Source organism: Ursus americanus, chromosome 24 (assembly GCF_024610735.1).
Source record: "Ursus americanus isolate L20-20 chromosome 24, mUrsAme1.1.p, whole genome shotgun sequence".
In the NCBI taxonomy this organism is placed as follows: Eukaryota; Metazoa; Chordata; class Mammalia; order Carnivora; family Ursidae; genus Ursus; species Ursus americanus.
Genome location: NC_142150.1, coordinates 33,375,365 through 33,389,392, shown reverse-complemented (window position 1 = coordinate 33,389,392; position 14,028 = coordinate 33,375,365). Strand labels below are relative to the sequence as shown.

Sequence of the window (14,028 nt, the reverse complement as noted above, 5' to 3'; positions counted from 1 at the left end):
AGCTTCCTAACTTATTTTTGTGTTCTTAAAAGATCTTTCTTAAACTACACACACACACACACACACACACACACACACACACACACACACACACAGAAGCACACACACTTTAAATGTACCTGATAGGATCAGTTACTTGTGATCCCCGGTTGATAATTAAAAAGTAAAGTAAATCCTTTGTTACTGTTGTGCTAAACCATGAGTGTTGGTAATTTTGTTACACATCCTTAATTACATAAGATACCTGATTCAAAGGGGAGGGGGGTGGGGGAATGGGATAGGCTGGTGATGGGTGGTAAGGAGGGCACGTATTGCATGGTGCACTGGGTGTTATACGCAACTAATGAATCATGGAACTTTACATCAAAAACCAGGGATGTACTGTATGGTGACTAACATAATATAATAAAAAATATTATTATAAAAAAAAAGAAAGATACCTGATTCAGCATAAATTATTAAGGTAAAGAGCACTTAATTTCCATATGAAAATAGAACTATAAATAATCGAGGAAAACAAGCAATGTTCAATTGGTTGAGTTAGACCAACCACACATGGACATCTCCACACTCTTTCTTGTAAACCTTAATCATGATTAGTAAGGCACAAAAGAAAAGGGGAGTTCTTATATTTAATCTCAACCAGTCATTTGCTAAAAGCAATCTAGTGACCTGTCAACTGTTAGAAAACTTAGGTGAAACCCACCCCAGTCATGGGTTATCTGTTATAAGCCATAAAGTTACCTGGCATTATCAAGGAAGAATGTGTTCAACGAGGGAAATGTGTTAATCAATCTTTGGTGGATTTTGAGCCAGATTCTTCACTTCTCCCTATACCCTGACTGTTGACTTATAACTTAACCATTTCACAAGAGGCAGATGTCTTTCTCACACCTTGACTTTGGGCTTGGCCATGTGATTTGTTTAACTCATAAAATGTTAACAGGTGAGACTCAGACAGGCACTTAAAATATGCTTTTCTTTTTCATACTTTATTGTGACTCTACTTACAACATAGACCATCAGCCAAATAGTGCAATAAAGATGACCTACATACAGGCCTGTAGACTGAGGTTTAGCTGATCTGCTTAGGTCAGTGTTGACTCTCAAGGGACCCTCACTTCGTATCACTGTATCAGTGGGGCTACAGTAGTCACTGCCTCTAAAGGATTGCTATTGTTACAACCCTCTGGAATTTATGATTGCTTCTTTTATCAATAAATAATTGATGCCTGGGTAAGAGCTATACATTGTATCATTATTAATCACCTGGTGGTTGTATTATATGATCGCAGGGAAAAATGAGTAAAAAATTCTTGGGATCTCTCTATATCATTTCTTACAACCTAAAATGAATCTAAAACTATTCCAATACAATTTTGAAAAAATGAATAAAACAGAACCACATTGACATAAATAGAAAAACTAGAGTGATGGGCATATATTTCCAAAACGTATATTATTTTCTAATGCTGGTATATAGAAAATATTTTATAATTGGGAATAGGACCAATTATAATTTACATTGTATTATGGATCTTTTAAGGGAGCTATATTTCTTATTTATGTTTGTTTTTCTGGGAATCTTCCAATACCAAGATGGTTCTTGTGGAATTAAATATGATTTCTGTTTTTAGAAATTTAGATTTTATGGGGCACCTGGGTGGCTCAGTTGTTAAGCATCTGCCTTTGGCTCAGGTCATGATCCCAGGGTCCTGGGATTGAGCCCCGTGTCGGGTTCCCTGCTCAGTGGGGAGCCTGCTTCTCCCTCTCCCACTCACCTTGCTTGTGTTCCCTCTCTCGCTGTCTCTCTCTCCCAAATAAATAAAATCTTTAAAAAAAAAGAAATTTAGATTTTATGTTGAACAGCTTTTAATGTTCTACTTTTATATGAAGAAGTAAACTCCCTTGTGATAAGCCATAACTCTTCTAACCATCTCAAAAATCTCATACTTCAAGTGACTTAAACTGAACTGAAATTTGGCCTGAGCAATTATGTGGTCATGTATATTGACACAGAAACCTTTGTATTCCAATTTATGAATCAAAAACTCGGTGTAAGTAGTCTGATCTTTTATCCCTAATATATGTAATTTTAAAGTTATTTTACTTAACATTAGTGTGAACAGATAGTGGACTGTCAAGTGAAGGGTTATCATAGACTTCTGTGTGATACTATTACTGAACAACTCTTACGTACTCTCAAAAAGAACTATTGAGCATTTGTGGCTTTACATTTTATTACAGAACAATTCAATGTTGATTAACTTCTTGACTGTCTCCTTCACATCTTTGTTCCTGAAGCTGTAGATCAGTGGGTTCAGCATGGGGATGACCACGGTGTAAAACACAGAAGCCACCTTGACCATGAGCCACGAACTTTTGGAGTCAGGAACACAATAGAGGAAGAGGATGGTCCCATGGAAGATTGTAATCGCGGTCAGGTGGGAGGTACACGTGGAGAAGGCTTTGTGGCGTCCCCCCGTTGAAGGCATCTTCATGACAGTGATAAAAATGAAAACATAGGAGGTAAGAATGATCATCAAGCTGCTTACTTCATTGAATGTGGCAGAGACTAAAATGATCTTCTGGCTGATGTAGGGGTCAGAGCAGGACACAGAGACGATGGCGGCGTGCTCACAGACGAAGTTATTTATGATACTATTTCCTCGGAAGGATAATTTCAGTAGAAAGTAGGTAAGAGTCAGAGAACAGACTATACCCCAGGAGTACGATGTGCCCACCAACAAGGAACAAAGCTTCTGAGACATGACAACCACGTAGAGAAGAGGGTTACAAACAGCCACGAATCGGTCATAGGCCATCACTGCCAACATGAATGTTTCTGTCACCACGAATACGCATGCAAAGAAGAATTGCATGATGCATGCTGTGAAAGAGACGGTTCTGTCTTCCACAACTAAGTTTTCTAATAGTTTGGGTGTAACTGCTGTGGAGTAACAGAAATCAACAAAGGACAGATGGCTGAGGAAGTAGTACATGGGGGTGTGGAGTTTAGGATTGATCTTGATGATCACGATCATGCCCAGATTTCCCAGCACAGTGACTGTGTAGATTGTCAGGAATATCAGGAAAAGTGGCATCTGGAGTTGTGGGTATTCTGAGAAGCCCAAGAGAATGAAAGTGGCTTCAGCACTCTGGTTTTCTTGGTTCCTGTGGGCAAAACGAGAAACCTGATTCAGAGAAATGTGAAGGAAAATCTGGATAAGACAGGTTACAGTGAGGAAATGGTGAGAAACTTAGTGATTACCCATAAATAGTATTGTAGAAAATACTTGATATTAACCTTTATTTTTAAAGCTGGAGATGATATTGGATAAAGGGTTAGTATCCAAAATATAAAAGAACTTATCAAATCCACCACCCAAAAAACAAACAATCTAATTTTAAAAAGGGCAGAAGACATAGACATTTTTCCAAAGAAGACATACAGGTGACCAACAGACACATGAAAAATCCTCGACGATCACTGATCGTCAGGGAAATACAAATCAAAACTACAATGAGATATCACCTCACACCAATCAGAATGGCTAAGTTTAACAGCACAGGAAAAGGGTGTTGGCAGGGATGCAGAGAAAGGGGAACCCTCTTGCATTGTTGGTAGGACTGCAAACTGGTGTAGCCACTCTGGAAAACAATATGGAGGTTCCTCAAAGAGTTACAAATAGAACCACCCTCTGATCCAGACATTGCACTACTAGGCCTTTACTCAAAGGATACAAAATTACTAATTTTGAGGGATTCGTTCACCCTCATGTTTACAGCAGGATTATTAACAATAACCAAATTATGGAAGGAGCCTAAATGTCCATTGGCTGATGAATGGATAAAGAAAATGTGGTCGATCTATATACAATGAAATATTTTTGGTCATAAAAAAAGAATGAAATCTTGCCATTTGCAACAACATGGATGGAGCTAGAGTGTATTATACTAAGTGACATCAGTCAAAGAAAGACAAATACCATATGATTTCACTCATATGTGGAATTTAAGAAACAGAACAAATGATCATAAGAGGGAAAAAAGATAGAGGCGGACCAAGAAACAGACTCCTAATGATAGAGAACAAACTGATGGTTACTAGAGGGGAGATGGGTGGGAGGATGAGTTAAATAGTTGATGGGGATTAAGGAGAATTGTGATGAGAACCGGGTGTGTTATGTAAGTGTTGAATCACTAAATAGTACACCTCAAACTAATATTACACTGTATGTTAGCTAGCTGGAATTTAAATAAAAACTAAAAAAATAGCTAGAATTTACTAATATCGCCATTACAAGATGAATATGAAGTTTGTGCAAATAGAATAATAAAAGAAGGCAGTCAGGGGTGAAAGAACAAAAACAGAATTGTCTTTGATAAATTTCAAATGATCAGACTCAGGATCCTCATAGACAGCTGGCTTTTTGAGAAGGACCTGTCTAGTTTTTCATGAATCGGAGTTTACTTAAAACGCTTGTCTTGGAGGAAATACATCATAAGTGTCTACAATCTCTTCCCTGCTTAACCTGTTTAACTATGAAAACTTAGAATTCAAAAGAAAATTAATGACCCAAAGAAATGACCAAGTTACCTTTGTTTTTACTCTTGAAGCTGCATTTATTTTTGAATTCCCTTTCCAGAGAACTTATATGCAGTCACACATTTCTCTCCCCATATTTTAGCTATGTCCTGCGGATGAATAACATACTCGATCAGCCACATTTACCTAATTATGGAAAATCATAAAAATCTATTACCCTTTCTGGGTATATTGTAATATCAGGTATTTGGTGAAATGTGTGAAGAAACAAACTTACTTATAACGTGTACAGACTATTTTTATTGTGCTGGAGATCTTTCTACCATGTTGTCATCAAACTTAGTCTACCACAAAACCTCCAAAGATGGGTCACGACTTCCTCAAGTGTACAGGGTTGTTGTTACTTGGTTAGGGTTTTCTTTTTCCTTTTTGGCATTGAGCTAGTTTCATAAACATAAATGTAATCCTTCTTATACCCTATTCTCTTAATTTCTTACAATAATTTTACCCCCAGTTGATCCTTTACTGATGGCCATGGTCATACTCTTTATACCATTATCAAAAAGTGATACTTTTTGATACACATACACATACTCGTATTTTATTAATTCAGTAAATGTTATTGAGTATGTGAATGAGTAAACTCTAGGCATATAATACACATGTATTGAGGTAAAAGCTTATAATAACGCTGAAGAACTTAGGCTTCCCTATTAAATCAGCTTCGCACAGGATGCGCTGAAACACATCTTGAGTCCTACAAAACAAGTAGAAATAGCAAAGCTCCAAGGGACTTAAACTTCCTTAATTAGCATAAAATGAGGACATTCGGGGGAAGAAAGGAAGCATTAGATTCTTTTCTTAAATTGCCCCCATATTCCTCCAAAATGACTGAATCACCTTTTTCTGCCAATGCAATTAGTTATTCTCAGAGTCACTTCCTGACTACTTCCTGAAATCTAAAATAGCACAAAGCATAGAAGGGAAGACCATTCCACATAGAATTCTGTGAAAATTCTATGTCTTATTATGAACTGAAATTAAAGTCTCTGTGGTTTTCACTCAGTTGCTATGATTTTACCCTCCAGGACCGTATATAGGACTTACAAGTATGCCGGAAAACATATATACAAAGATATCATTCCCACACCCCTGCACGTTTTCTTCTCCAATTGCTCTTTTAAGAGTTCTTTGATACTTGTGACTTCATCTTCCACCACATTTATCATCATCTCCTGAAAATATTTTTCAATTTAATATAAAACTCATTAAATACAAATTCTGTAACTGAACATACTTCCTCCAAAATCTGTATTGGTTCCATATGGCTGTGGCAAGAAAGTCTGAGCAGCTCGGGATTGAGAGGGAAATCATCCCCATCAAATACAAATATAACCGGAAGTCTGTATCTCCCACTCCCTCACCTATTTAGTCCATACCCCCAGCCCTTCACTCTGGCAACCATCGGTTTGTTCTCTGTGTTTATAGGTCTCATTTTACTTTCTGTTTGTTTACTCATTTGCTTTGTTTTTTGGATTCCACATATGAATGACATCATATGGTATTTGTCTTTCTCAGTCTGACTTATTTCACTTAGCATAAGCTCCATCCACGGCTGATATTGTGATGGTATCGTATGGTTGACAGAGGGTAGCTACGCTTGTGGTGAGCGCAGCATAACATACAGAGATGTTGACTCTGTTGTACACCTCACACTAAATCAATGTAACATTGTGTGTCAACTATTCTCAAAAAAAAATAAAAAGATAAAGATAAATGTAATTTCTAATGTATATTTAGCTCATTCTCATGCACATCTCTTTTCCACACATGTAACTTTCCACTCCACCTCCCGCACTCTGTATTTATACCAACAGACTTGGGGTAAAAGTTCATAGTCCCCCATTTAGCTCTGGGAGGTGTCCACCAAGTTCAGCTGACGGACAGCACAGTATGCTCTGCATACCGTCCCCTTCCTTTCCAGTGACATCTGTCATGCTTTCTCATTGCATCCACTATGTACCTAGCACTCTAAGGGACAATTTAAAAACTATAAAATTATAAAATAGGGCCTTATCTTCAAAATTGTTCTTCTTCTGAGAATTAATCTGAGGAATGATACATACTACCAATGATATATGACAACATACAATTCTTATTGTAACTAAAATTTAATTTGTGTTTATAAAGACAGGTAATATCATGATCCAGAAAAACTAAAACTACTTCTTAGTGATTAAGGATAGTGAATAATAATAAATGTGGTTAAAGACAAAGAACTGAGTATTTCTACTTATCTGAACTAAGTCTCAGGACAGTTAGATTATTAGCACACATTATTTTCTTTCTAAAGTAACACAAAATAGGAATGAATCAACTCACCTGAGTGCAGAATAATTTGGCTTATTCATTTACTGAAAAAGACTCCAGGAAACTTACTGCTGAGAATTCAACTTAAAAAAAAAATAGTAACAAACCTGAAAATAAAGTAAAGTAAAGAAGTCTTCAGGACATTGTAATGAATATTTCAGGGAAATGATTTTTCCCTCTAATCTATTAAAAATAAACTCGGAGATGACAGAGAGAAAGGGAGACCAAAAAGCTAAATCCTAACACCAAACTTATCTAACTACATATATGCCGCCAAGACCTTAGGGATGTTAACCCTTGAGAATATACTAATATCGCCTTGGATGGCACAAACATGGCAATTAGACGAAGTAACGTCCCATGTGACATTTTGGTCATATATGATTTCTTCTGAAGACTGGGGAGTCATTTCGTCATGAACTTTAATCCATGGGTCATTTGTTTATTATTTATTTATTTTTTTAAGTATGTTCCACACTCAGCATGGAGCCCAACATGGGGCTTGAACTCACAACCCTGAGATCAAGATGCTTAATGACTGAAACACCCAGGTGCCTCTCCATCGGTCTTTTAAAGATGTTGAACCAGACAATATGTCTTGAAATACCTGTAAAATACAGAAATGTACCAAAGAAAAGTTGGCTTCTGTGCAACAATCCAGAAATAAATGCTCTTATCTTTGTTGTATTTGTGGATTTCCCTCTCCATAAGGTTATACACACATAATTATACACACTATATATCAGTGTGTATCTGGATATAAAATTTATACAATAAGTATTATATTATATAGTTATATTGTTTATTATCCTTCTAAAAATTTAGCATTATATTGTGAACTTCATTTTCTATGAAAACCGCTGATTTTCTTAAGCTACTAACAGTTTGCATCACTCTTCCAAATGGGACCATGGTACTTTTCAATGTTTACATTTATTATTAAAACTGAAAAAAGCTATTACGCTATTTTTCATTTTATAATCTGGGTTTATGGAAAGAATAATGTATCTATTATTTCAGACGCTGCCGTGTCTTAACATATAAACATCTCAATCTCAGTGACTTGATGTGACAGGACAGGTGTCAGCAAACTTTTTCTGTAAAGAGCCAAACAGTTAATAATTTAGACTTCGTGGGCCATAGAGTCCCAAGTTCCACTATTCAGCATTGCAGCATGGATGCAGCCATAGGCAGTGCATAACTCAATAGGCATGGTTCTGTATCAACAAAATTTTATTTATTTGAGATTTTATTTTTAAGTAACCTGTACATCCAATGAGGGGCTCAAACTCACAGCCTGAGATACAGAGTCCCATTCTTTACTGACTGAGCCAGCCAGGCAGCCCTAAAATTTTATTTATGAAAAAAAACAGTAAGTCAGATTTGATGTGTGGGACATATTTATGCAATAGAAATTTATTTCTTGATTGTGTAAATTTCAAAATTGTTTCCAGATCAGTAAGCACATGTCTTCTGCATAGCGATAGAGAGACCTAGGCTGCTTCCAGATTGTGACTTATAATAATGTAATTACAACATAATGAGGGAAACAGTAATTTGCTTGAAAAGATACTGCACTTTTCTGCATAGTTACTATGCATAAGGTTTTTCTGTTTTGTTTTGGTTTGGTTTGGTTTTAATTTAAGCTTGGGTTGAGCACATTAGAGGTACTCTTTAGAAGTTGAGATAATTGTATAATTCCAAGATCTTTCCTGATTGGCAAAATCATAATAGGACTTTGAACTTCAGTCTGAACTGTGATGTTAGGATGGGATTACAGGGACAAGAGGAAAAAATAAAAATAAAAGACTTTTTTATCAGAGGAGGTAGTCTGAGCCTAGGTAGGAATTTGGATGTTCATGTTTCTATCGAGTAGAAATAGTTTATGCAGGTAGCAGTACAAGATAAAACTGGAGAATCAGAGGAGCCAGATTGTGTCAAGAATGCAATTGGGATTAGTGTGGGTTGTTGAACCTTGCAATAGGGTTTCATGCCAACAGGGCAAGAATGGAATACTGAAGAGCTTGGCATTGAAGGTATAGGTATTGTGAATAAAACTGATGCAGTTCTAACATTATAATCACAGCGTTCAGTTTGGCTGCATTGACGGATCACGTAGACAGATGGAGGAAGGGAGCTTTATGTTCTTGACAGCAGGAGTGACTTTAGAGCAAGAATGCTGATAAAACTCCACGATGTCTTTCTGTATTTTCCATATTCTGTGACTAATCCTCAGATTGGTGTCGAGCTCTCTCACAAAGTTCACTTATTTTGGTGTTCTCAAAATACTCTATTGTTTTTAAGTTATCATTATGGTTTGCAAAACCCAGAACTTATACTAACAGGTTGGTTTAACTGCCCATCCAATGAAAGTAATGATTACAGTAATTAAATAGTCATACTCTGATCTTGCTAACATAAAGATGTGGTTCAATTCAAGCTTTGTTAATTTTTGTCTGTAAATGAAAAGACCTTTCATACAAATGCATATAAATATATAAAGATAGCATATTAAAGGAAGTAAGGAGTTCTATTCAAAATAGCCTCCCAAATCCATCTATGATAATATAAATATATAGATACAGATGTAGACATAAATAGGTATCTATAGATACAGATACCTTTGAGAATGGGAATATACATTATATGCCCATGACTACTCTCTATCTAGGATAACTTTTAATTATAGTAATTACAGGCAATTTTCTTCATCATTCCCTGATCTAAACGGGGTTTCTGGTATGGCCTATATTTCAGAAAAGATTAAAGAGTTAAGGCAAACTCGATAATGAATCTCTTAAATCCCAATCTGGTATTATTTCTTATTACACAGGAGGCACTCTTTTAAAAAGGTTATCCTACGCAAACAATGAATCATGGAACACTACATCAAAAACTAATGATATACTGTATGGTGACTAACATATCATAATAAAAAAAGAAAAAAAAGAAAAAAAATTGATCCTAAGTTGGCATAATGAGAAAGAAACGTTGGTTTCAATTTCCTCCAACATTGCAAATTTGGTTCTCATCTATTTGCGTTTTTGTTTACAACCAAATTACATTGCAATTGGTGGATTTTTTTCTCATATGGTCAAAATAGCAGTTTCTTTTCCTTACAAGTGAAACAAATAGAATATCCACTAGATGGCAGGGTGACACCAAAATTTAAATCAAGACACTAAAATCTCTGTATTAATTGCTTTAAAGAGAGTAAGAGAAACAAAGAGAAAACATGTTCATAGCTTGAATATACTTTGAGGATTATTCATTCCACATACCTTACTTTCAGAGACAAGGGAACAAATTTTCAAAGATGGTAAATCACTTGACAACATTTAAGCACTGACTCGCCTTTATCCTTTTTTTTTTACATTTATTTATTTTGAGCTAGAAGTAATGTGTTAACTTTTGATCACTTACACAATCATTGAGTCTGAAGAATAAAGAATGTTAATAGTTTATTGCAATTTATTTGTAATGAGTAAATACACAAATCCAAAGGGTATTAAGAATATATAAGGATTTTAGCATAAAGATAAAAATCCTTACAAAAATAGAAACCTTCCTAAAAATAAAACGCAAACAAAACAAACTAAATGGTGAAAAAACATTTGTCTATTTATATATACACATGAGTGTCATGTCCACGTATATATGTATATGCATGAATATGATGTAAAATACCAAGTCTGACATACAATACTACAGAATGGAAACAGAACATATTGATTATATTAATAGATTCAATGACAAAGTTAAATCCAACACTGTTCTATATACCAGAGAAACTCAAAAGCAAAGAGATTCAGCAAAGTTAAAATTAAGGAATAAATTAGTACATTCTTAATTAGTTTCTTTGTTTTCACAGAAAATATTCTGACTGATTCGAGTCCTTCGAAATTTGCTGTGGTTTGCTTTGTAATCCCGCAAATGCTCAATTGTGATAGATTTTCTCTGTGCACTGAGAAACATGTGTGTGTTCTGTTCTTGTTGGGAGTCCTACTCTATAAAAGTTAAGTCAAATATACAAATTATGTCATTTAGAACTTTTGAAGACCTATTGTTGAGTGCATGGACACTCAATTGTAATCTGTTCAATTGTACATGAGCACTTATAAAAATTGACCAAATTTTAACCCATCAGTAAAACACAATAAATGCAACAAAATAATAAAAATGTAAATAGCATTCCTTGAACACTATTAAAGCAAAGTATAAATTAATAACAGTGTTTATAAAAAAAGGCATTCCATTTAAAAATGTAAAAGCATGTCATTAGATATTGACAGTGGAATAATCTAGACCATAACTGCAAAATTACTGTATAAGGCAGTTATAAGAAGAAATTACATGGTATTGCATATTGATATCAATAAAATGAAAATAAATAAAAGGCTTGTTCCACTCAACAAGCCTTAGAAAAAGGCATTTAAGATAATGACAATTCTTAAAGTTTTATCTTTCCATCCATTGTCCCACAAACCATTCAGACAAGGGAAAGCGAATAAATAACCCACACGTTTTACACCATGTTGAGGAAGATAATCCTTTGAAGCAGACGTTACATGGAAGTAGAGCAATATTTATCAAAAGTTAACTATCTTTGGATGTCACATTACCATAATTCTATGTGTACATGGTGGAGAATCTGAACCATCAGTTTAGAACAGAAGAAAGAGAAGTGGAGGTTCTATTAGTAGGACGAAACAAATAAAATCAATAATGAACTCCCACTTACATAACCCAAATTTGCAAACAGATCCAAAGCCCCATAAGAAACATCATTGGCTATAGAAGAAAGGGTAGCTATTGTATGGAACTTGAGGTGAACAATTTGTCAGAAATTCTTTCTAAGGGAAATGAGGGAAGGAAAATGAGGACAGTAACCTTAGAGCTGCAATGGTTAAGAGAAAGGAGGAGTAAGATAAATAAATTAAATTAAGAATCCTCTAAAAGCAAGATAGAAGAAATGTGAGTGTGTGCACGTGTGCACACACACACACACACAAATCCATGAAATTGACAAACATTAGGTAGACTGACAAAAAAAAAAGGTAGACTGACAAAAAAGCATTAAGTAGATTGACAAAAAAAGACAAAAATAACTAAAATCGGAAATGATAAAAGGGACTCAGCGTTTGGGTGGCTCAGTTGGTTGAGCTTCCGACTCTTGATTTCAGCTCAGGTAGTGATCTCAGGGTCGTGAGATTGAGCCCCACACTGGGTTCTGTGCAGAGCATGGGGCCTACTTGAGATTCTCTCTCTCCCTGTCCCTCTGCCTACCCTCTTGCTCATGCAAACTCTCTCATTAAAAAAAAAAAAAAAAGAAAAGAAAAAAAGAAATGAAATGAAAGAAGGGACAGTGTTAATACCTTACAGAAATAAAGAGGATTACAAGAGAATATAATTAACAATTATACACCAACAGTAACACAACCTAGATGAAATTGACAAATTCTTATAAACACCCCAGTTGTCTAAACTAACTCTGGAGGTAGAAAATCTGAAGACCTAATAGTGAAGAGATTGAATCCATAACCAAAACTTTTCAAGAAAGAAAAGCCGTAATCATAGTTTCAACTATAGTGAACTCTACTAAACATTTAAAGAATGAGCACCAATCTTTCTCAAACTCTTCTGAAAAAAAGGGGAAAAAAGTGAACATTCTTTCTCATCTTAAGAAACGACCATTACTCTGATACCAAAGAGAAAGATTAAAAAATCACTAGAAAAGAAAATTACTGAGCAATATTCCTTATGAATATGATGAAAAAATTCTCAACAAAATACTAGCAACCAAATTCAATGGCACACTTAAAGTATTAGATACCAAGGCCAAGTATGATACATCCCAGGAATTCAAGACTCCATCTAAAAATTGCTAGTACTCATACAGGAAGTCAGCAAAGTGGCAGGATATAAAAATTAATGCACAGAAATCAGTTGTATTTCTATACACTAACACATAGACAGAAGAAAGAGAAATGAAGGAATCAATCCCATTTACAATAGCAGTAAAAACTATAAGATACCTCAGAATAAACCTAACCAAAGAGGTAAAGGATCTATACTCTAAAAACTCCAGAACACTTATAAAAGAAATTGAGAAAGACACAAAGAGTTGGAAAAACATTCCATGCTCGTGGATTGGAAAAATAAATATTGTTAAAAGGTCTATGCTACCAGAACAATCTACACATTCAATTTCAAACCCTACCAAATACCATCAACATTTTTCACAGAGTTGGAATAAATAATCCTAAAATTTGTATGGAACCAGAAAAGATCCCGGATTGCCAGAGAAATGTTGAAAAAGAAAACCAGAACTGGTGGCATCACAATGTCAGACTTTAGACTATATCACAAAGCTCTAATCATTAAGATAGTGTGGTACGGGCTCAAAAACAGACACATGGATCAATGAAACAAAATAAAGAACCTAGTAATGGACCCCCAACTCTATGGTCAACTAATCTTAGACAAAGCAGGAAAGAATATCCAATGGAAAAAGGACAGTCTCTTCAATAAATGGTGCTGGGAACATTGGACAGCCATATATAAAAGAAGGAAACTGGACCATTTTCTTACATCATACACAGAGATAAACTCAAAATGGATGAAGGACCTAAATGTGAGAGAGGAATCTATCTAATCCTAGAGGAGAACACAGGCAGCAACCTCTGTGACCTTGGACGCAGCAACTTCTTGCTAGACATATCTTTGAAGGCAAAGGAAACAAAAGGAAAACTGAACTATTGGGACTTCATCAAGATAAAAATCTTCTGCACAGTGAAGGAAACAGTCAAGAAAACGAAAAGGCAAACTATTGAATGGGATATTATATGCAAATGACATATCAGATGACTCAACACCCAAAAAACAAATAATCCAGTCAAGAAATGGACAGAAGACATGAACAGACACTTCCCCAAAGACATACAAATGTCAACAGACACATGAAAAAATGCTCCACCTCATTTGGCATCAGGGAAATACAAATCAAAACCACAATGAGATACCACCCTACACCGGTCAGAACGGCTAAAATTAACAAGACAGGAAACAACAAAGGTTGACGAGGATGTAGAAAAGGGGAAACCTGTTTC

General features: G+C 35.3%; 1 protein-coding gene across 1 annotated transcript; it reads right to left on the bottom strand.

Annotated features, from left to right (window-relative positions):
* Nucleotides 1-2,231: 2,231 nt before the first annotated feature.
* LOC123785234 (olfactory receptor 5D3) lies at nt 2,232-3,170 on the bottom strand. The gene has a single exon (XM_045786952.2). It carries the CDS (start codon nt 3,102-3,104, stop codon nt 2,232-2,234), a length of 873 nt encoding a protein of 290 aa, XP_045642908.2. The 5' UTR covers nt 3,105-3,170.
* Nucleotides 3,171-14,028: the final 10,858 nt, after the last annotated feature.

Excerpts from the sequence above, each read along its gene's own strand:
- LOC123785234 (XM_045786952.2), bottom strand. The coding sequence starts at position 3,104 with ATGCCACTTTTCCTGATATTCCTGACAATCTACACAGTCACTGTGCTG.